Source organism: Pipistrellus kuhlii, unplaced genomic scaffold (genome assembly GCF_014108245.1).
Source record: "Pipistrellus kuhlii isolate mPipKuh1 unplaced genomic scaffold, mPipKuh1.p scaffold_m20_p_4, whole genome shotgun sequence".
NCBI lineage: Eukaryota > Metazoa > Chordata > Mammalia > Chiroptera > Vespertilionidae > Pipistrellus > Pipistrellus kuhlii.
The window spans coordinates 48,218,425-48,243,509 of record NW_023425540.1 but is presented as its reverse complement, the minus strand read 5'-3'; the positions used below and the strand labels follow the sequence as shown (position 1 = coordinate 48,243,509).

Below are 25,085 nucleotides of genomic sequence, written 5' to 3'. Positions count from 1 at the left end.
GACTTTATATTCTATTTGATTTTATCCTTTAAAGAGATTTTTTAAAATACATAATTTGATTTTTTTTACAGAGAGGAAGGGAGAAGGAGAGGGATAGAGAATTAGAAACATCGATGAGAGAGAGAAACATCAATCAGCTGCCTCCTGGGGATGTGCCTGAAACCAAGATACATGCCCTTGACTAGAATCGAACCTGTGACCCTTCAGTACGCAGGCTGACGCTCTACCCACTGAGCCAAACTGGTTAGGCTGATTTAACCTTTAAATACTTCCATTAAGATGTAAGAAGTTGCTAAGAATGAGATGTTAATAGTAATCATTTTTGAAAATATATAATTCTATAATAATTTATTTAAAAGAATATTCATTCTTTAAAATAAAAATACCTGTAATAAAAGTTTACATTTAAAACATGTAAAACACATAATTAATCTTTATCTTTTAACATATTTCTATCTAGCTCCAGAACATTATTTTCTTATTTTTGTTGAGATTTTTTTTTTGGAGGAGTATGGGTTTTTTGTTTTGTTTTTTTTATTTAATATATTTTGTATTGATTTTTTACAGAGAGGAGGAGAGAGGGATAGAGAGCTAGAAATGTCGATGAGGGAGAAACATCAACCAGCTGCCTCTTGCACACCCCCTACTGGGGATGTGCTTGCAACCAATGTACATGCCCTTGACCAGAATCGAACCTGGGACCTTTCAGTCCTCAGACCGATGCTCTACCACTGAGCCAAACCGGTTTTGGCAGGAGTATGGGTTTTAAGCCACTGATCAATTGCACTTTCATACTTTCTCGGTTCTTTCAGCCAGTCTTGATGCCACCTAAGATTTGCTATAACATTTGAATAGTTTTGCCCTACACTTTGTTTCCACTTGATAAACTGTTCTTTATTGTATTGGTGGACAGAAGCAGAAACTTTAGGGTAGTTTATAATGGAACGAAGTTTCTGATCCAAAGAATATGTGATTTTTGGAAACTTTGTAGCAATATTTGTTAGTTCATCTGGATCTGAAGAAATATCTGAAAGAAAAAAATTAAATACATGTCAAGAGAATTACCTGAAACAAGAACATTTTTTAGGATGTCATTACTCTGTGACAGATGATGTTTTAGAACTTATTTTTGTTTTCAGTTCCTCTTAGTATAGTAGGTTGATGGCCAGTATAAGTGTAGCAAAAGTTAAATACCTCTCTGAATGTTTTTTCAAATTATCTCCCTACCATCATCCCACTACTCATTTTTTCTAATCCACACTTAGATGGCAGAAACAGTCAAATCCTTATCACTAGTGAGCTGGCTTAGCGCTATTTCTTTCTGACTTTGATGCCTTGCTTTCTTTGACAGGCTGAGAAAAAAAATAGTATGCTTTCTTTGACCCACATCAATAACCCAAACTAAAGAATAATTTTGAGTTAATAATTTTGTAACAAGGAAGGAAATGTAGGGAGAAATTAATGTTAATAATGGCATTAGTACATATAGTATGTACAAAAAGGAGGCAAGGGATAAATCAAACCCCAATTCTAAAACTGCTGCTTTAAAATTAATTCACAGATTTTGCAGGATAATGCTCTCATCTAGTAGTGTTGTAAAGCTCTAGTCTATAAGGTACCGGTGGGGTCCCTCAGCCTGGCTTGTGCCCTCTCGAAATCCAGGACCCCTTAGGGCATGTCAGACTGCTGGAAATGATGCTGTTGTGAAGGCAGGAGAAGCTCATGCAGCAGCATCTGGCACCGTTGTGGGAGCGCGCTGACCACCAGGGGGCAGCTCCTGCATTGTGCATCTGCCCCGTGGTGGTCAGTGCGTTTCATAGCTACCAAATCGAGCTTTTGACCAGTTAACTGTTTGCTTAGGATTTTATATACTATATAGATAGGTAATAATCCTCCAGAACAGTTGAAAGCAAGGTATAATGAGAGGGTGTTAACTACTGATTGGGAAAGATAACCATGAATATTAGAAGACACCTTGACCAGAGAAAAACAGTGGTTTTGATCTTGAGTCTCAGATCAGAAGCTTTAGGGCACTAGCTCTGAAATACAGAAGGTGATTTGCAAAGGATCTGCTCCTCACACGGGCAATTTTTTTGTAGACTGTTCTACCAGGAGAAGCAGCAGATATTCATGTAACAATGATTACTAGATCTCTTAGGCAACACTATGTATAATAGGTCAGCTCAGCACACATGATACTACACTTAGGAAATATATGAACAAATTTACCGAAGAGTTGAGGAGATACTGAAGCACCATCAGAGTAGGCTATATACTTCCACTGGTTAGTTCGAAGCATGTAGGTGGACGCATTCACATTGCATCCATGGAATTCACTCAGAATCCAGGGTGGATGTAGGTTTTTTAATTTATATTTATTCTCAAACATTTCTGATGATAATGGCAACAAAGAGTATCCACTTAGGTTCTGAGGCAGAGGAATCCCAGCGATGTCTAAACACAATACAATCTTTTAAAATAACTCATTTTTTGTTAGTTGGACATTCATTAATGACATCATTAAAGGTCACAGAGGCTGTACGTGTATTTTATAAGTAGGTTGCCTGCATCCAAGTGGTTATTCCAATAACCATGCCTGGGCATGTTAACTATTTTGAATCTCAGTTTCCTGATCAGTAAAGGGAATAATAATAACACCTGTATTTCATAGGCTTATTTTAGGTTTCAATATGATAATTTATATGAAATTCTGAGACCAGTATCTGGAAACCCCCAACAAACATTAATTTATAGCATCAGTCCTTTATTTCTGAGTGATTAAATAATCACAGTTGTTTCTCACATTTGTTCCGTAAGATATTAATAGCACCTATATAAAAAGGGGTTTATTAGTCACACTTGTTTGCAAATAATGGTTAAAATTACATAGGTGAATTTATTGTAAATGTAAATTTATTGCTGATACAGATCATAAACCTTCAGAAGTGGTGTATAGTATTCCATGTGTCCCAAAGATATTTGATGACAAAACTTTTTTTTACCCCCAAATAGTACCTTGAGGAATTAGTATTTTGCAGAACATATGTTGATAAATCCCAGATTATACTGATTTAAGGTAAAATAATTTCTTTTTTTCCTCATCAAATATAGACATATAAAAATGGCATGAGAAATGTCTAACTTAAAAAGAGGTTGTAAAAAAAGAGGTATTTAAATATAATGTAAAAATTGCTTCTAAGGTGTCTTTTTAAAATTCAAACTATCTTCTTCCTATAGAAAAATTATCATTATTTATGGCCAGGCACTCAGGATAGTTCCAAAATGAGCCTGTAGTTGCCCTCTCCACCCCCTTTCTGGTTTCAATGTTCTGCGTTTTTAGGTCTAATTAAATGTTTCTAATAAAAAGTAGAAAGTAATAAGTAGTGTATCTGCATTGCTAGAAATTAAACAATCATAACTATGAAGTTATGAACCTGAATATCTTAAGTGGCTTATTCGATAGTCATATCCTAATTGTGAATCTCTGGAAGGAAAAATGACTACATGGAGTAAAGGCCAAAGGAACCTGAGGAATATTATCCTCATATTTCAAATATGGATAGACTCACAGAGGAGTTGCTCAAGATTATAAACAAGTCAGCAGGGCCTCTAATTTGCTTCATCATGCTCCAGCATTATTACAAATAAAGATTTATGAACTTCCATTACTTACCAAGCATAGTAGGGTAAATATCCACAAGAGAAACCACATCTGATACTTGTAGGTTGGCCTCAATTCCTGGTCCCATTATCAAGAGTGGAACATGCGCACTAGCTTCATACATACTCATTTTATAAAACTGACGATGTTCCATGGCCAGCTCCCCATGGTCTGAGGTGTATATGACAATAGTTTTCTCAAGAAGATCTAACTGGCGGAGAGCCAAAATAATTTCACCTACAATATAATCAAGATAAATCTTAATTAGTGAATGCTTTATTCTATCATAATAAGCTCATCACAACTCTATCCTCTAAGAGTTTGTCAGGATGCTACTTAACATCTGAATATTATCTACTGCTCCTAAGTAATAGTGTTTGTTGCATGTGCCTGTTCCTCAGTGGATAGATGAGAGAGGAAGGAGAAAATATAATACCCTATAGTATAGTTTCTTTATTTGAAGATCATGCTGGCATGCTTTTTATGTTTCTACTAGAGGCCCAATGCACGAAATTCGTGCAAAGGTAAGCCCTCACAGCTGCCCCGGCTGCTGCCTCAGCCCTCACAACCTCTGATTTGTCTGGAAGGTCGTCCGGATGGTCATTCTGCTGTTTGGTCTAATTAGCATATTAGCTCTTTATTATATAGGATTAGAGAATAGGGGGAAACTTTCCCCTTAGCGACTGGAATGATACAAAGACAGGTCTGGACATCAGCACTCTATACATGTCAGATAGTGACAGGATTGATATCACACTGACCCACAACTGCTGTCCAATGGGAGGTGATAAGAGGAGTCAGAACTCCTCTTTCCTGCAACCCTTTTCCCAAATCCCCAATCACCAGATCATGCCCATGAAAGTGGTGCAGGGTTACGGAATTCCATTTTTGAAGGAGGACAGAAAGTAGTATAGACAGTAGCATATTCTTGGAAGGGGAATACCTGGACAGTAACATCCTCTGACCAGTCTCTGTTTCTTAGTGTCCTGAAACTTCCTCCTCATTATAATTAAGAATTACAGCAAGGCACAGTCGAGAAAGAGGAGGCATCCCTAATCTGGCAGTTCCTCAATCTGGGACCCAGGGTTCTCTGTTTTATTTAACACACACACACACACACACACACACACACACACACACACACCAAGACAACAACAACAACAAAATCACAGGTGATTCAGAGGTCCAGTCAAAACTGAGACCAGGACTCCATGGAGTTATTTACAGAGTTCAGACCATGAGGATCTTTTAACTGGACAATTGTAATTGCTTCCTAACTGATCTTGCTTGCATTGCTCCCTTCCCTTCCACAGATTCCTTGTCCCATTCTGGTGGATAGCTTTCTAAAATATCTGATCATGCCCACACCCAATTTAGACCTTTTTCACAGTTCCCATCATTTAATTCTTTAGTACAGCACACAAAGCCCCTGTCCACCCTCCAAGCTCAGCCCCCTCAGCTTCCCCTACACCTTTAACTTTCACAACCCTACCAACTTAGAATTCCCTGAACTAATAATAGTTAGTTTAGACTTTCTTGCCTCTGTACTTCTGCCTTCTATTATTGAACTCCTTCTCTTCCATCACCTACTTGGAAAATTGCCATTCTTCCTTTCTGACCCAGCTCAAGCCTTTCCTCCCAGGTGAAGCAGTCCCCACTCCTCCAGGTAGAGTAATATATAAATTCTAGAGTCCCCCGAGACTCTGGAACTTGTATATTACTGTAGTTACAACAGTGTATTATCATTGCTGGTAAATGTTTACTGAGTTCTTACCATGTGGCAGGCACTATGGTTGCAAAGCTAGGCACTCAAAATACAATGCTGAATAAGACAATGTCCCTGCCTTCATGAAGCTCATATTCTTCAAGGGAAATGGACAGTAGACAAGTAAATCAACAAAACAATTAAAGACTATAAAGTAAGCAAACAAGAGTAAGTAGGATGATGGGGCTGGTATACTAACTTAGTGGTTGGGGAGATAGCCTGGGGAGGTGATATTTGAGCGGCCAGCTAAAGACTGACAATAGTCAGCTATGTAAAAAGCTAAGGGAAGGCATCCCAGGGAGAGGGAACAGTTGAATATAAGGCCCTCAGGTAGAGAGTGCATGCCTAAAGGGTTTTTAATTAATACATTATTTAAAAAATAATAATATTCAACTTAATACTACCAGTGCCCAATAGTGCCTGATTACTAAGGGGCACTAAATGTTTGTTGAACAAGCATTGTGAATAGTAATACCATAATACTCATTGGTGACAAAAATCAGTTATGAATTTAACAAGGATACAATATATTTCATAACCTTTGTAACTTGAAGTGAGCTGCTGTATTTTTTAAAAATTTTCTTTTGCCTGAAGAAACTTCAAGAGTAGTATTCCCTTCAGCAACATTACATCCTATTTCACATTAGTAGACATGAAAGAATGGATAGCAGCAAACATTCAAAAGAGATTTTCTTTCTTTCTTTCTTTCTTTTAATATATATTTTTATTTTTTTACAGAGAGGAAGGGAGATAGAGAGCTAGAAATGTCAATGAGAGAGAAACATCGACCAGCTGCCTCTTGCACACCCCCTACTGGGGATGTGCCTGCAACCAAGGTACATGCCCTTGACCGGAATCTAACCCGGGACCTTTCAGTCCTCAGACCGACGCTCTACCACTGAGCCAAACCAGTTTTGGCTCAAAAGAGATTTTCAAGGTGCAGTTGGGTGACTATCACTAACATTAGAAAATATATAGATATAATTCAACATTTGTGTGGATTTAAGAATTAAAGAAACTGACTCAAAATCTGATTTGTATTTTAGAGTAAGCAATTGGAAGGTCCTTTAGACTCTTTTAATTATAATTTATCCATATGGCTGTTTTGCTTTCTGTTTTATACTTTTCTATATTTGCCCAATAAATGCTTTTTAAAGAAACAACCATTCACTTGTTCACACCTGAAGTTTACTTTGTACAGAAAAGGTGCGACCCATACTTCACTAATGCAATTACCTTCTACTCCAATGTGCAACAAAATAAATGATACTGTTTTGTGGGGGGAAAAAACTTGATGTATTTTTTTAAAATGTGTATTTTTTTTTAAAACCAGGGCTTCTCCACCTGAACTGGGCACCGCCATAACTCTACAAACACTTCCTTGACAATCATCTTATAGAGACAGATTTGGTTTTGAGCTGAATTAGACAAGGAACTTCAAAATGATTCTGTACCAGAATACACATGGGGAAACTGATTTTGCCTTTAGTTTAGTTTGCTCTAAAGGGTCTGGGAGAATGGATTTGTTTTGCAGCTATTAGTCTGGGCAAAGTCACAAGATTCTACAACTAAACTGTCTAATTTCCTAGAACCTAAGCCACCTTACAATGACCTGTCACCCATGTATCTGTGTTTGGCTGAATATAGGCAAGCTTCAGAGGTGTTTAGGGTTTAGTTCCAGATCAACACAATAAAACAAGTATCACAATTAAGTTGTAATCTTTTTGATGTGGAGGGTCTTCCCTATAATTTGTAAAAAAAAAGGTATCTGTGAAACACAATAAAAAGAGGTATGCCTGTACTGATTACTGATTAAAGCTGGTAAAAGGTTTTATTTCAAGCAAATGATATAGCCTTCTATGACCTTTTCTTTGCATATGAAAAAATCTGGGCATTTATTAATTTATAAATAATTAAAATAGAAAAGGCTTTTATTCTATTAATAATGCAAATTATACAATTTTTATATGTGAGTGTTATAATCCTAAGTTTGAAGCAACTGATATTAAAAAATTCATCTTAGGATTTCATTCAAGTCACCAAGGAGCATAATCATGGTTTGTTGGCAAAATATACTTCTTCTTCATGTAATTGCTAATTATTATACCACCTACCAAGCATGGCATCTGTCTCAGCACACATAGAGTAATAAAATGCTCTAATATTCTTAATTTCTCTTTCTGTAAACTTTCCAGTGCAGTTTTTTGTATAAGAAGAGTAATAATCTATAGGGTGCATTTCTGACAGAGGTGACCAGTTTGGGATTTTGATGGCATCATAAGACACCTAAAAAGGGGAGAAAAACAAAGTAATAATGTTCCTCTCATCCAACAAGTATGTGTGGTGAACAAGACATACATACTTTAATTATTCAGGATAATAGAAAAGAATGATTATGAATAATGTACTGAAAATAGTAAAATAAATAAATTAGGATCAAATTGTCAATATTTATCAATGATAAAACATATATGAAAATGACATGAGCTATATTAGGCAGTATTGTAGTACAAAAAAAGGATCTGAGCACTTTAAGATAGTTATATAATCACTTCAAATTTCAGATCAATACCCTAAGATTGTAGACTTCTTTTCTCTAATAGTTCACTAGTAAAAATGACAATATCTAGTGAGATAGCAAAATATCTGGTAAAAACAAATACAACTTTTTCATATATATAAATGCTTACAGTTTTGGTGAAAATGATTACGACTTTAAGATTTAAGTCATATATTTAAGTAACTTTAAAAAATTCAAATATCTACTTATTATTCATTTAAAAGTTATTTGACTCATTTCATTAGGCTAGTACTAACTCCAGACGAATTTTTTGAAGATGGAGCCAGTTAGAACTTTTTAAGAAGACATGATGTTTTTGGAACTTGGACAGTATTTCCTTTAAAATAGGATGCACTAAATAGTGATTCTGATTAGAGTTGCTTACGTAACTTAATTCAATTTAAGATGACATGTTTCAAAACACAGACAGTCCTCCCTCTGCATGGTTCAGATTTTAGTTACCAAGGGATATTAACTGTGGATCCGTGCATAAAGTACAAACCTTCAAGTCATATGCTGCTAGCTGTTTAGACAACAAATCACTACAGGAATGAAAGATGTGAATCAGGGACTAATCAGACCATTCCTTTCAAAGCATGTCACTGACTGGTCACTGCACATCTTTTGTCCATTACACACACAGACAGCACACGGTGTCTCCTAGTGAGAAATCCATGCGGCATTGTATTGAAATGGATAATCAAAAGAGGGAATTGGTTAACAAAGATGAATGTACAATAAAGAAATAAACAGTGGTAACACTGGAAGTGAGATCTGATTGAAACGTTAACTGGAGTCATAGAAGAAATAGCTGACATGGGAAGGTTGACACTGTTACATAGGCAGTCAGAGGAACTTAGTGAAGGCACTCATTGATGTAAATGAGGAAGGTCGTTGCAAAGAAAGGGCAAACATGTCCTAGCGGAAAGTGACAGTGGCAAAATTCTTCACAGGAAAGGAACTCTCAGAAATATATCACAACACTGAAAGAGCACAGGGGAAAATGTTGGAAGGCAATCCAAATTTAGTGATGAATCTGACAATATGCCATGATATAGAGACGATGTTTGCTCCATATCTAAATTATACAATGAGAAGGCAAATACTGTTCAAACTACTCTTGATATGTTTGTGTGTGTGTGTGTGTGTGTATATATATATATATATATATATATATATATATATATATATTTTTTTTTTTTTTTTTACAAAAAAAGCAAATACTTTAATTCTCAGTGTTTCTAATTACAATGCATTAAATAAATATTGGTTTCACTTTTTTTCATTTCCCTATACATTTTTAACCCTAAATAAGAGAGTGTTAAATATTTTGACAAATGTGTTGAGTCCTAGAAAAAATGGTCACTCTCCCAGTTGATTATTAAGATCTCTTTGAGCAGTTTCATCTGACATGGTCATTTTTTTTCAATGCTGAACTGTGCACATTGAAAACTGCCTGCACTTAGAGAACATCTTTCAGTTTCTCTTTTCACAGCCCCATTAAAAAAAAAAAAAAAAATATATATATATATATATATATATATATATATATATATATATATATTTTTTTTTTTTTATTGATTTTTTACAGAGAGGAAGGGAGAGGGATAGAGATAGAGAACTAGAAACATCGATGAGAGAGAAACACACCGATCAGCTGCCTCCTGCACAGCCCCTATTGGGGATGTGCCCACAACCAAGATACATGCCCTTGACCAGAATCAAACCTGGGACCTTTCAGTCTGCAGGCCAACACTCTATCCACTGAGTCAAACCGGTTTCGGCTCATAGACCTATTATATGCAATGTATTCAATTCAGCAGTAGGTTTCTAAGTTTTAACACTTATCTTAATTCTATAAAATTGCCCCTTCAGCTTTTGTCAACCAGCTATTGGTCAATTTGATTTAATGAGAATACTCAAAATTTAAGTTTTTCTTCAAAAGTGGTAACAAAAGAAATAGTGAATAAATACCAGTAACATACAGATACAACGTTAACTTCTAGTTTTGAGCACAAGTAATGTACTTACTTTTTTAAGCCAATAAAGCGATGTGTGAAATGTTGAAGATCCAAAATTCTCTCCTGAAGACGGTGAAGGATAAGGGTGTGGTAAATTTAATCCCAAATATAGAACAAACGGTTGAGTGTGGTTAACTGCTTCTTTTCTTAACCAGTTTACTGCTGTGTCTGTAGTCTCCCAGTCCCGTTCCATTACTCTTCCTTTAGTCTTGTTAGGGATAAGATTAACCATCGGCCTGCCTTCTTGTCTGAGTAAAAAAGGAACATCTCTTGTCCATGCCTCCACACGATTGCTGGGGAGTCAAAAAGACAGGTATGCTGTAAGGTATTTATAAAGTTTTAAAAACTAAGCATAAACATAAGAAGGCAACATGGAAAATTATTATTTTTTAACTTGATAAAGGAAACTTTGGTTTAACATTTGAAATTGAGTCAACATATTTCACCTTATAAACAAAATAAGGAGATACAATATCCATGCATGGGGAAAACATTGCAAAGTAAAGAGTAAAAGAAACCACCTTAACCAGATAAAAATATCTCTAAAAAGCTTAGAGCAAATGTTATTCTTGATATTTGTTGAAATCTTTTCTCTGAGATTGGGCATGGCATGGCATGAAAAACAATTTTTAGACTGAGCCTTATAAATGTTCAGACTGATAGATCTCATTAAGAAAGTTATTGAGCATTACAAATTCAAACACCAAGAAAAAACAAGAATAAGGTATTCACTCACCTGTATGTTCTTTAAAACTTTGTTTATTTGGAAAGGTTACTTTTAAAATAACAAGATATTTAATAAAAATATAAGATATTTTGGATTCCTAGAACTTTTTAATTTTCTAGCATTTTGTCTTTTTTTGTTAGAAGATAGTATTTTTAGCCAAAGCTACTATAATTTTCATCTGCCACTGAATCTTTATATTTTTTTAAATCCTACCTCCAAGGTGTATCTTATGTGATTATGAAGTTTAATGGTTTAAATTGTTTCTAGCTTTATCCTCATTATAAGAACAATTTTAACTATGATCTAAGCTGTCTAAACTAATAATGATACAAATTTCTTACCCATTAGAAACTAAATATACTTTCATTAGCTGATTTAAAAATTAAATGATTCAATCAATTCAATTTTTCTAAATCTTTAGTCTGTTTTATCTGACTACTTGATAAGCTAAGTAACAGTAATTACTACTACTTTTTCTCAATACATGTATAAGAATATTTAGTTGGCATAATTGTTTAGGAAGCAGTCATGAACATTTCTTAGAAGCTTGTTTTTATAAGATAACAATGTAGAAACAAAGAAAATTTTACATAAAAACATAAACCCCCATATTAGGAGAATTTCACACCACCTAAAATGACTGACGGCCCATAGAGGAGCTAAAATAGGACTGTTATCTGTCTTTTGAAGACAAGAAATGTAAACAGACACAATAAAAATATAATTTTTGTAGCAGATATACAATAGATTTTGATAAATATAATGAAAAGTAGGATTCAGGTGGAATTAGGGCTTTCATATGCTAGATAGAACTGATTAGAATCTAGATAGACATATTAGAATGAACTCACAAAACAAGCAGCAAGAAAACTGTAAAGTAAATAATAAAGTAGCCATTATATAACAAAATTTCAGTAAAAATAAATCACGGGCTAAACAAATTAATAGATATCTTAATGACTTTTTTTTTTTAATATTAGCTTCACAACTTTTTTTTTTTTTTTAAATACACCTCATTGATTTTGTACAGAGAGGAAGGGAGAGAGATAGAGAGTTAGAAACATCGATGAGACAGAGAGTCATCGACCAGCTGCCTCCTGCACACCCCCTACTGGGGACATGCCCGCAACCAAGGTATTATACATGCCCTTGACCAGAATCGAACCCAGGTCCCTTCAGTCCCCAATTCGACACTCTATCCATTGAGCCAAACTGGTTTCGGCTGACTTTTAATATTTAAGAAAAAATTATCAGGATATTAGCAAATTTAATGTTTTAGTAAGATTAAAGAAAGCTAATGTTTTAACCATTTGAGGCATTAAGAGATTTAATTTTGCCTTATTAGAGAAAATTTTAAAAAGTTAAAAAGGGTACATTTATGTGATATAGCAGAGAAAAACCTATGAGGACTATTTTTCATTTTATTTTTTACCTAATGGAATGATGTCCTGAAGTGTAGTCCAATTTTCCAAATTTTTGTGTTTTGTACCCGTGCTTCTCCATGATATCCATCCATGTTGTATAATTTGGATCTAGGCCCTTAAAGTTATTCCAAGATTCAGTTAAGTGAGTGAAGAGGCCACTCCACATTGCTGGAGCGGAAAGAAGAAATTGGGATCAGTGCAAGCTTAAAAACTTGTGTTAACTATTAAGACAATTACTGCAAGAGAGAATAGTCTACTAGTTTAGAGCTCATGCTCTGGAATAAAACTTATCTGCATTCGGTGCTTCACTAACATTTCTAATTACCTCATCATTTACCAAGGGGCAACTCTGCAAGGAGTTACTATTTCCATTTTACAGGTGAGTCTCTAAGGCTTATAGGTTGTTACTTATGGTAAACACAGCTGGAATTAAATATAAGGCCTGTCTAATTCTAGATTCTTCTTTCAATCACAAAAATAATCACTAAGTAGTTTAGGATTCATTATCTCATTTTCTACAACTATTTATTCAATAAATCCTTCAAATATTAAAAGACCTAAAGAGAAAAATAGACAGCAATACAATAGTACTGGGGTACCGCAATACCCCACTTTCAACAACAATAGAAAATCAATAAGGAAACACTGGACTTAAACTACCTGTTATACCAGATAGACTTAACAGACATTTAAATAACATTCCATCCAAAAGCAATAGAAAAAGTTTATTATTTTCAAGTACACATGGGACATTTCAGGATAGATCATATCTGAGGCTACAAAACAAGTCTTAATATATTTAAGAAGATTGAAATCAAATCAAGCAATTTTCTGTCTACAATGAAGAAAACTGGAAAATTCATAAAAATGAGGAAATTAAACAACATATTATGGAACAACCAATGGGTAAAAAAAAAAAAAATCAAAAGAGAAGTCAAAATATATCTTGAAACTATCGAAAATGGAAACATTCCAAAATTAGCCGAAGCCAGCTTGGCTCAGTAGTAGAGCCTCGGTCTGAGGACTGAAAGGTCCCGAGTTCAATTTCGGTCAAGGGCATGTACATTGGTTGCGGGCACATCCCCGGTAGGGGGTGTGCAAGGGGCAGCTGGTCGATGTTTCTCTCTCATCGACGTTTCTAGCTCTCTATCTTTCTCCCTTCCTCTCTGTAAAAAAAAAAAAAAAAAAATTAATGAGATGCATAAAAAGCAGTTCTAAGAAGGAAGTTCATAGCGATGAACACTTACATTAAGGTAAAAGAAAGAGCTCAAATGAACAGCAATTGAATATTTTTAAGAAATAGAAAAAAAGCCCTAAGTAAGAGAAAGGAAATAACAAAGATAAGAGTTTAAATAAATGAAAGAGAATGGAAAGACTGATAAAACTATGAGTTGGTTTTAAAAAGATAAACAAAATAAACATTTAGACTTTCCTAGAAAAAGAAAGGACTGAAATAAATACAATTAGGAATTAAAGGTAGTTGTTACATCTGATACCACACAAATACAAAGGATTATAAGAGACTACAATGAAGTTATATGCCAAGAAATTTGATAACCCAGAAGAAATTGAAAAATTCCTAGAAATATACAATCAAACAATACTGAATCAGGAAGAAATAGAAAATCCGAACAGACCAATTATGAGTAAGGAAATTGACTCAGTAATATCGATATAAAACCTCCCAACAAAGAAAAGTCCAGGACCAAAACTTAAAATGAGAATACCAGTCATTTTCAAAATCTAAAAAAAAAAAAAAAAAAGTTAAAAAAAAATAGAAGAGGGAACACTTCCAAACTCATTTTATAAGGCCAACACTACCCTCGTACTAAAACCATACAAGAACAATACAAAAAAATATTACAGGCCAATATCCATGATGAACATAGATGCAAAAATTTTCAACAATATATTAGCAAACAGAATTCAACAGTACAATAAAAATATACACCATGATCAATTGGACTTTATTCCAGGAATGCAAAGATTGATTTTCAGAAAGAAAAATTAAGAAAAAAATACCACTTATAATTGTATCAAAAAGAATAAAATACCTAGGAATAAATTTAACCAAGGAGGTAAAAGATATGTACACTAAAAACTGCAAGATATGGTTTACAGAAATTGAAGAAGACACAAATAAATGGAAAAATAATATGTGCTCATGGACTGAAACAATTACTATTCATATAATGTCTATACTATCCCAAACAACCTACAGGTTCAATGCAATAACCTATAAAAATTCCAATGGTATTTTTCACAAAAATAGAATAAACAGTTCTAAAATTTGTATGCAACCATAAAAGACCCCAAATAGCCACAGCAATCTTGAGAAAGAAGAACAAAGTTAGAGGCATTATACTTCCTGATTTCAAACTATATTACAAATCTATAATCATCAAACAGTACATTATTGTTATAGAACAGACACATAGATCAATGAAACAGAATAGATAGCCCAGAAATAAACCCATGCATATAAGGTCAATTATTGATAATTTAAGACAAAGGAGCCAAAAATATACAATGGGGAAAGGCTAGACTTTTCAATAAATGGTATTGGGGAAAGTGAACTTTTATCTTACACCATACACAAAAATCAACTCCCAATGGATTAAACACATGGACATAAAACCTGAAACCATGATATTTCTAGAAAACATAGTAGGTAAGGTCCTCAACACTGATCTTGACAATAAGTTTTTGGATTTAACACCAAAAGCAAAGGCAAGAAAAGCAGAAATAAATAAATGGGACTACATGAAATGAAAAGCTTCTGTTCAGCAAAGAAAACTATCAATAAAATGAAAAGGCAACCCATGAATTGGAAAAAATAATTTTGAAATAATCTGTTGAATAAGAGGTTAATATTCAGAAAATATAAAGACCTCATAAAACTCAACAGCAAAAAGCAAGAAACAAACAAAAAACACCGATTACAGAATGGGCAGAGGATCTGAATAAACATTTTTCCAATGAAAACTTAGAAATGGCCAACAGATACATGAAAAGATTTTTCAATATTACTAATCATGATGGAAATGCAAATCAAAACTGCAAAGAGATATTACCTTGTGCCTGTTAGAATGGTTACTATCAAAAGACAAGAGATAACAGCATTGGCTAGGATATGGAGAAAAAAATACCCAGGAAAACCCTCATGCATGGTGATGGGAATCTAGACTGGTGAAACGACTATGGAAAATTGAGGAAGTTACTATGAATATTCCTAAAAAAAATTACACCAGAACAATCATATAATCAATCCAATAATTACACTTCTGGGTATACATCTGGAGCAAATTAAGTCACCAGCTCAAAGAAATATCTGCACCCCCATGTTCACTGCATTATTTACAATAGCCAAGATAGAAACAACCTAAGTGTCCATCAAGAAATGAATAAAATCAATGTGATGTGATATTTACCTATCATCTACCTAATATTCAGCTATAAAAAAATCAGGAAATCCTGGCTTTTGCAACGATGGATGCACTTTGAGGGCATTATAGTAAATGAAGTAAGTTAAAGTACTGAATACTATACCATCTCACATATATGTGGAATCTAAAAAGAACCAAATTCAACTGCCTGTGATTACCAGAAGTGAGGTTGAGGAGGGTAGGGGAGGGGGAAGAAGGGAGAAAAGGGAGTGAAAACATGTAAATTTTTAGTTAAATACATTCTGGAAATGTAAAAAAGTTAACAAAACTATTTTTTAATATACCTGGCCCTTCATCATTGAAATATAATTTATAATATAGTTCAGGATTCCTTTAATCATTGGTGATTATATAGTTGATAGTACTGAAAATTTAGGCAAAGAAACTTGTGACTCAAATCACAGAGAATATCATGCTGGAAACTTATAGACAAACACAAATTGTTGAATGCTATTTATGAGTTCCAAAGCAACCAATCATATATTAGAATGAGGAAAACAACCATCAGAGAAGAGACAGAATATATAAGAATGGCAGTTTTTTCCCCGTTTCTCAGTTATTTATGGCTTAAGGTCACGGAAACAAGTTTTGCCTTTAAAACTATACCTATTTGTTAAATTACTATAATAAAATGATTAGATTGGGATGGAAGTTAATTGAGTCTGAAGAGGAGTAATCTGAAATAACATAGAAAACTTCAGATGAACCTGATTTATGACAGATTCTAACTACTTTATGGTATACTCTGAATTCCCCTCCCAACTCCTTGTACTCTTACTGAAAAACTTCCTTGAAAATATAACTCTTTCAGGAAATATTCATATTTCCTGATTTGCTTGGTCAAAATATTCTTAGTCACTCAATCATTAAGAAATGAAATAGTAACACATGAACTAAACATCATTTTTAATGATAAAAATTCCTATTCTGGAAAAATAAATTAGAAAATCTAACAACCCCAATACCTAATACATACCTTAAAACCCTTATCACATAAAAAATTTTAATTAAATGCCAAATATTACTTGTTATACTACTTCTGGGAATAATCTTTTAAATTGTAAAATTGTCTTCAGTGTGTGGCTACTTTCATTCATTAATATTAAGCATGTTCATACCTGCACGTGATGGGCAACAGATTGGAGAATTTGTGTAGGCATTCAAAAAGGAAGTGCCATGTGCTTTCATGAAGTTGATAAAAGGAAGTTTCACTACCTGACTTCCTGGATAAAACGTTAGCCTTCCATCCTGGAATGAAGAAATTTAATTAACACTGATTGCATCACGAAAAAAAGAAAATTGTTTCCTTTAATTTTAACCTTAAAACTTATAAACATCAAAGGACTTCAATATGACTCTAAAATCCTCAACAGATAAAAACAAGTATAGTGATATCAGTATCTGGCTCAAAATCCAGAGGGTTCAATTCAGTGTTCCACTTAAATTCATTAGAATTGAGTAAGTAAATTAACGGGACTTTCTGAAAAGTTCTTTTGCAGGATGATGGATCGAATATTGAGTATTTACAGTGTGCCAGGATCTATGAAAGATCTGGAGATACAATCTAGAGATAAAACAGAGTCCCTTTCAAGTTTAATCTAGTGGGGGAAGCTAAAGTATACTGGTAAATAAAATATGAATAATTACAAATTGTGGTATGTGCTTTGAAAAAACCCCGAGATACACAATACCAAGGGAGACCTACTTCAGAGAGAGTGGACAGGGAAGGCTACTCTGGTAAGTATGAGATCTAAATAATGAGAAGGACCCAGTCAGCGTTGGAAGTTTCTCGGTATGTTGTGATGCACTACCTCCATTTCCTTTTAGAAACAAAAGATTGCCTCTGCTGAAGAAAGTTACCTTGCCCAAGATCATGCCCCATTCTGGGAGCAGCCCATAAGTAATGGCCATCCAACATGAGGGTGCAAAGGCCTGGGGCCTCACCCCACTGGAATCAGTTCTGAGGTATCATACTAGTTTGAGAACTACTCATAAGGTCAACCCAAGCCTGTATGTCTACAGCAACAAAAATCAACTTCTCTCTCTGAACAATCCTGCGTCCTTACTTTCCCTCTGATCCCTAATGAACTCTTACGTGTTACTCTCCAATACTGCCTGTTCCGTAAGTTTAGATAACCATAGAGACTACTTTAGTAATATTCTCAACAAATCCTATGGGTGTATCCAGATAATATAACTTTACTCATCATGGGTCAGTCTAGGTCAAGAAAGGCAATACAACAATGGTGATTAAAAGCACTCTAGTACCAGCCATGCTTAACACCAACTATCTATGTGACCACACTAACTCCCAGTGATAATGAACTAATGTTATAATTAGTAACCAAACATTTGTCCAGACATTAGTTTTAAAATCATGGAATAATACTAAGTATCAGGTAATATTGATAGTAATATTCTTTTGGTTGGTGGCTTGAGGAAAGTTTCAAAAACTGTTCAAGTTTAGGATTCAACAACAACAATATACACACAATTTCCCTGGAATATCATCAGGGAGTGAATCAAACTGAATCAACTAATGAACTTAAATCAGCACTGACAGGATTATCAGATACGTGGGCAATAAACAACAAAACACGTTAATTTCCTTCCCTTCTCACCCAAACACAAATTCCTGCAAACTTGTGGTGAACTGGGGAATGACCGCTGCAAAACTAACAAGCATTTTTGGAGATGCAGAACGTTATGAAATCAAACGTGGTTATAGACTGATCGTTCATTAAGAGTGGTAACATAATTTAATGAATCCAGGCTAACAGTAAAATATCAAAAGATCTGCAAAGACGCTATTAGAGCACATTTCATTCAGTATTGTTTTATACGTATTGTATGCCTATCTATGTGGTGTACTGTACGCGTGTGCATACGGGGCCTCAAGATAAAATGCACTTTTTACTTTTTCTTCAGGGTAAAACAAGTTTGCAAGTTTCCCAAGTTTGCAAGTTTCTGCTCCCCAAAGCCTGCAGCACAGGAAAGGCTGTGGGCGGGTAGCGGATCGCGGACGGGTGCACCGCCCCTCAGGCCCCTTACGGTACTTACAAAGGAGTCGCTCACCACTAACACCACGTTAGGCGCATCGGGCCGCTCCCGAGCAGCTCCCCGCCCCTTCCCGCTGGTCCCGGGAGCTGGAGCTGCCAGCGCCGAGGCTGCGACCACCGACACGCACAGCAGCAGCAGCAGCAGCATCGCAGAGAGAAGTTGGCAGCCGGGTTTTTGGGCGCCGGGCCCGCTTCCTCCCGCAGGGCAGAGGTGGGCGGGGATCGCAGCTGGGTTTCCTCCCTGCGCGTCCCCCGCAGAACTACAACTCCCATCAGGCTCAGAGTGAGCACATGCGCACTGGTGGGCTTCTCCGCCCTAACTCCTGCGAAGACCTTTTAATCAAATACGGAGCCACCTAAGAGCTGGTCACTTCCAGTCACGTGGGCCATCCGTGGGGCGGAAACGCGCATGCGCCCGGACTCCAGCCTAGTTTTGTAGGAGGAGCGTCTGACCCAGGTGAGTTAGGGTCGCTGTCGCTTTTGCAAAAGTTGGGCTTGGTAGGTGGTTGAAATGGTGGACATGAAAACGTGGAGGAGAAAGGGTCGGGGGGCCGAGGGTGCTCGTTCTGCGCGGAACAAGCGCGGCGGAGTTGTGAGCGGGGCGGTGAAGCGGGAGGTGATGAGGTGGCGGCGCGCCTGTCACTGACGTGTGATCGGGGCTCTTTGGGAGGGAGGCCTCTGGCCGGACCCCCGCGGGTGCGATGTGGATACCGGGGGGCCCCTTGAGTCCACTCCCCCAGGGGGGGTTGCAGTCTGCCTCGTCTCACTCCTGCCTTTGCCGGCGCTGCCAGGATTTATTGTAGTCGGGTGGGGTGAGGATCGGGGCCCGGGAGGTAAGTTTCAGGTTCCAGGCAGGGAAAAGCTTGGGTGCATCCTGCTCTCAGGGTGCAGAGGAGAGAAGCGAGCAGCAGGCTCTGCTCTCGGAGGAAGAAGTGTGGTTCTGTGTGACGTGAGCGATTAGTTGACGTAAATTCAGATCCCATTGTTTTGCTGCGGAAGAATCCCAGGCCCTTCTTGACTGTTTGAAGTTCTTTGGGAAAAATCTGGAAGAAACGGATTTCCGTCCCAGTGCCAAATTCCTGATTTCACTGTCATAGTTTCAGGTATATAATGTGTATGTCATGTTGATCGTATCAATATGACAGAGAAAGGAGGGGTTGCAGTACTTAGTTAACGTAAAACCAACTCTTAATACTAATATCTGACTGTTTTTTGCACAAAATAATTGTAGTAAGGGACAAACCTTATTTAATATGTAACACTTATTCCGTTCTGAGGATTATGCTAAACATTTATTGAGCATTTACTGTGTGGCAAGTACGTTTACATGGACTATTTCCCATCACCATCACTTTCACCATTTTGCAATGAGAAATGGACAGGTTTAAATGACTTGCCCAAGATTACCCAGGGAGCCAGTCTGAGTAGGACTTGAATCTGAGTGATCTGTATCTTCACTCACTGCTGTACTCTGTCTCTAGTTAATTACAAAATTTCATGGCCTTCTCCTGAGCTTACTCACTTTTAGTGAAGAAGAATTATTAACCAAGCAGCATGCCAAAGATCTGTGGTGAGTACAGATATATACACAATAGTCCCTGTCCACAAGGAACGATAAGGGGGGGGGGGGGGGAAGTGAAATAATATTACAGCATAGAAGGTGATATAGGTATGTTCTTTCATGAACAGGATGTGTTTAAAATTTTTTTCCGAGTTAATTTGGAATGTTGGACACATTTTACCATAGGAACAGTGTTGGCTGACATTTAATCAAAAATGTCCTTAATCTATGGCCCATTACTGATTCTGTGAACTGTATTTACTCTCCCTGATCTTGTTTTCATAGGACATGCATTCTGAATTCCCAGTCAGGGTGGCAGGAATACACCTTTTTTTTTTTTCTTTTTTTCTTTCTTTAAAATATGTTTTTAATTGACTTTAGAGAGAGGAAGGGAGAGGGAGATAGAAACATTGATGATAGAGAAACATCAACTTGCTGTCTTGTGGATATCAAGTCTACAATCCGGGCATGCACCCTGACCGGGAATTGATCTGGTGACTTGGTTCATGGGTCCATGCTCAACCACTGAGCCACACCAGCCGGGCGGAATACATATTTTTTCCCCTTTTTCTTCCCTTGAGAATGCTAGTGGGGGCAAGTGTTGAATTGGTCTGGAGTGAGATGAGTATTTTCGGTCCCCAGACACAAACACTGAAAGACTCTAAGAGGCTTCTAGTCTAACTTCTCATCTGACATTCAATTTGTTCTACGTTGTTACCGCCCGTGGGTTGTCTAGTCTAGGCTTTTTCATTCCCAGTTGTGGGAAACACACTTCCTGGAGCAGCCATTCCACATCTGTACTGGTCTGATTATTAGAAGTTCTTATTTTGAGCTGAAGTCAGCCTTTCTCTACTTTTAACCATACATGCATCCATTTCTCTTCACTTTCCATGAGTAATCTCTCCTTTTAAACTACCCTTCTCACCTTTCCCCGCCTTTCCTCCCACCCCAACACCTTCCCCAGTTCCTTCAACTAGTTATTTTATGATTTCAGGTTTCTTCATTATTTTCATCACTCTCTACACATAGAGCATTTTGCTAATTGTACCCTACTTTATCAGAAAAGGAACTTTTGAGATGTGAGTGTGCATCTCTCTGTGTGTACGTGTATGTATATGTGTGTTTCGATGAGGGAAGGGGCTGCATTACATATCTAAGTCATCAGTTAAAGTGCGGGAGGGAGGGAATGTCTGGCCCCGGGACCATTTAAGGCCCAGGGAATCATTTGATCTGGCCTTGCCCAAGTATTAGGGGTGAGTTAATTAAATGTTTGACCAAATGTAGCAGGCTAATTTTTAAGTTGATAATTTTGTATGGCCCACAAATAATGTGATGAATCTCCAAATGGCCCTTGGCAGAAAAAAGATTCCTCACCTCTGATTAAAGATTTGTTTGTTAGGAATTGCTTGCTTTAGTGGAATACTTAACTGTGCAGTTCATAAAAGTCTTCAGTTGAAAGTCTTGGTCTAGATTTTAGTTTTTTATACTTCTTTTAATGTCCAGTTAGTGATGGTGGATTCAATTTAGTATTGTCTTCATCTGCAGTGATTCTGTGAAGGTTTGTTGAATATCACAATGTGACAGATATTAGGAACTAAATGACTGGTGTAAATAGTCTTTGCTGCTAAGGAACTTCCAGGCTAATTGTGGGATGTGCACACGCACACACACTTGTAAATTTAATAACAGTACAAAAGGTATCAAAAAAAGTACAGTTAATTACTATGCTGACAGCTCTGGACAGAGGGCATGGGTCATGGAGGGACTGAGCAACAAAGAGAAAAAAAGGAAGAAAGAAAAAAGTTGTTAGTTGCCAAACAAATCAAAACTCAAAACCAAAATCCCAATTGTACTTTGGAGAATACTAGATTGCTTCACAATGTTAATTGTTGTTCATTGAAATAAATGTTTCATAGTAACACAAGTTGTAGACTTGCTGGTTTGGGTCTTTAGGACTTCTCAGAGCCCTTAAAATGCTAAAATGCATATGGCTTTCAAAGAGTGACATATATAATGTGCACTGTTCACAAAATTACTAGTCTATATATTAACACCTTTAAGCAATTAATATTTCTTGGAATACATTTTTGGAAATGTTGGTATAGTTAAATTACAACATTTGGACTATTGTAAGATTCATCTCAGAAGACTTTATGCTTGACACTTGAATTACATGTAGCATTCGAGTAAACAAGCAAATGTGGACAGGCTGAATGGGAGAGTAAAGATGTAGAGGTGGAAGCTCTGGAGCTGGTGAAAAAAGTAATGTGAGCTAATGTTGAAAAGAAGATTCTTCCTTCCCACTTTAGCAAATGGAGTACTGCTTTGGGGGAATTGAAAACTACGTGTTTTTGAGTAGGCTCTGAAAGGGAAGATCGTAGTACGCAAGAGGTGTTGGATCTGTAAGGAACTCCTTACATTAGGGGTGTCGAACTCAATCAGAGAAGGGGCCAAAATCTAAAATCCAGCCTAAATCGTGGGCCGAATGGTTTACTGAACAGTCATAAACTGTCATTGTGATGGAAACGCAGCGGAGTGCAGTGATGACAGCGCGGTGCGGGCCACATTGCAAGGCCTGGCGGGACGGATTTGGCCCGCGGGCCTTGTGTTTGACACATGTGCCTTACATCATTGTAATTATGTACATTACATCAAGGTACCTTACCTTTATTTAAGGACTTTTTGTCCTCCTTTTTATGAGCCTAACTTTCATATTTTAATAATTTAGATGGATAACGGTTAAGGAACAATCTGAAACTCCATGCAGAAAGAAGATAGAGCTAGTGATAATAGGTAAAAGGTAAGTGCTTAGAATGCTCAATAATAGGTAATTGGACACTACTTTTATTAAATTGTTTTTACTCATTTCTTCTATAAGAAAAGTCATCACAAAATACTTTCAGACTTTCATTACATTTAATACATTTAAAGGTATCAATTTTGCTTTTCTTTAATTACTTTCATTGTCATTATCACTATTATTTGTAAATGTTATTACTTTTGCTTTGCAGCTTTGTAGCTGCATAACTGAATGTAGCTTAAGGTTCCATAGCTTTAAGTCAGGTGTATAGGATATATTATTCCACCTATCTATATTTATTAGTTTTGAGGTATATCATTGTCTATTTGGCATGGTTGTCACTTTCTAACTTTTTAAAAGTGAAGTTGTTGCTACTTTTTATGCTTAGTATGTTGAGTTAAAATCTTTTCAGTTGGTAGTAGAAAACTTTTATTGAGTGAAAATGTGCAAAATTAATGCTTTTATTTTTTTAAAAAAGTTGAAATTGAGGAGAAAAAAGTAGAAGGAGAGGTATAATGGGAAAGAGTGTGGGGCTGAGGAAGAAAATTAGACACTTTTAAGAGAGCTAGATTTTTCTTTAACGTGTTGGAAATGCCCAGAATGGAGGGAAGTATCCCAAATAGAGGAGTATGGGATTACCTGGAATTCTTTTGGATAGTAGGTTTTTACTTTGTGACAGGAAATGGGTTTGATGGTGCCTAGTAGGTGATTGGTGCTCAGTAAAGCTTTGTTTGGAAAATGAGTGGATGAGCCTCTCCCTTCTCCACCCCACTTTCCCAAAAGAGGAAGATGTTTTCAGGTCTAGAAAGTAGCAGATTTTTTTTTGTCTTTAAAAAAGTTACTTAAACACCTGAAACATAGGTGTGTGTGTGTGTACACTGAGTGGCCAGATTATTATGATCTCTGAATGCATAATAATCTGACCACACATACACACACACACACACACACACACACACACACACACACACATATATAGAGGCCCGGTGCACGAATTCGTGCATGGGTCCAGCTGGCCTAACTGCTGGTAGAACTCCTGGTCAAGGGGACGGTTCGCATATTAGCCTTTTATTATATAGGATTTACACTGAGTGGCCAGATTATTTTGCATTCAGAGATCATAATAATTTGGCCACTCAGTGTATATTTTACGTGAAGAGAGGGCCTCATTGCTGGCATATTATGCTAAATGCCAAATCAATAAAGAAGGAATAGGAAGAGAAGAAAGCAGGATTCCACCAAAGCAAGAATAATTGTATTTACATAAGTAATTGTAGCTACATATGGAGTCATATAGACATATGGAAGGGTATTGAACATTAGTATTGGTTACCAAGAGAAGAATGGAGTTTGTCTCGAGTGGTCTTGAAAAATAGCCTACTTGGAAGCACTTAACAGCTCTGTGTTTGCTGCTATCTTTAAGTCTACTCTGGTCTGACTATGAAGGTCTTCTGTAATCTGGTGCTCTATTTTACATATCCACTCTCAAGTCCTATCTTCTCCTTCTGGTAGCTGTTAATTACTTCACACCCTACTTTTCTTTGATTTCCTGTTGCACTTGCAGTCATTATTCCTAGTTTAGCATTTGATTCACTAATGACTCATATGCTTTAGGTCTTTCTTTTGACTTAGAGAGGCCTTCTTTGCTATTTCTTTTATGTCATATGCTATGTTTAGTTTGGGAGTGTTGGTGCTTGTCAATGTTAGGTGATAGAAAAGATGATGGTATTTGTCCTGGAAAAGTTGTATTCTTCTGTTTGTTTTCGCTTGACGTTATCTTAAAACTGTTTTTGTTCTTTTTTAACTTGAACTCTTGATTTTGTTACTGAATGTTTTATTTATTAGTTTAGATTAGATGTTATCATCATTGATGTTTTTTTCCTTTTAGTTTGCATGTTTACCCACCAAAAATAACTTTGGAATGAAAAAAAACTTATTGTGAAATCAGCATTGAAATTTGTTGCCTGCTCCAATCAAGATTTGTAAACTAAGGAAAAAATCCTTCTGAAGTTTCCAGCTATAAATTTATACCAAGATAATTGCGAGTAAGAGGTCAGTTTC

At 36.3% G+C, this 25,085-nt stretch overlaps 2 protein-coding genes across 7 annotated transcripts in view; one reads left to right on the top strand and one right to left on the bottom strand.

The window, feature by feature from the left end:
• Positions 1 to 333: 333 nt before the first annotated feature.
• ARSK (arylsulfatase family member K) lies at positions 334 to 18,945 on the bottom strand. Of its 3 annotated transcripts, none has more exons than XM_045571761.1 (9): positions 18,680 to 18,945; positions 16,723 to 16,852; positions 12,167 to 12,326; positions 10,018 to 10,300; positions 7,541 to 7,712; positions 3,674 to 3,898; positions 2,230 to 2,454; positions 751 to 1,027; positions 334 to 501 (listed from the first exon to the last, which is right to left on the bottom strand). In XM_045571761.1, the coding sequence occupies exons 1-9, from the start codon at positions 18,809 to 18,811 to the stop codon at positions 471 to 473; spliced, it is 1,635 nt and encodes a 544-aa protein (XP_045427717.1). In that variant the 5' UTR covers positions 18,812 to 18,945; the 3' UTR covers positions 334 to 470. The 3 variants fall into 3 exon arrangements, with proteins under 3 accessions (XP_045427717.1, XP_036266898.1, XP_036266899.1); XM_036411005.2 differs by having other exon boundaries at positions 18,665 to 18,934; XM_036411006.2 differs by lacking the exon at positions 16,723 to 16,852 and having other exon boundaries at positions 18,665 to 18,801.
• A 50-nt stretch (positions 18,946 to 18,995) lies between these two features.
• TTC37 (tetratricopeptide repeat domain 37) overlaps positions 18,996 to 25,085 on the top strand; it is a 66,306-nt gene continuing 60,216 nt past the window's right edge. The window contains exons 1-3 of one of the 4 annotated variants that reach the window (XM_045571759.1): positions 18,996 to 19,120; positions 22,953 to 23,024; positions 24,913 to 25,069. The gene's annotated coding sequence lies outside the window, so the exon portion shown is untranslated. Of the gene's footprint in view, positions 19,121 to 19,584; positions 19,767 to 22,952; positions 23,025 to 24,176; positions 24,292 to 24,912; positions 25,077 to 25,085 lie in introns of those variants that run through there. The other 3 variants (XM_036410988.2, XM_045571760.1, XM_036410989.2) reach the window with 3 other exon arrangements.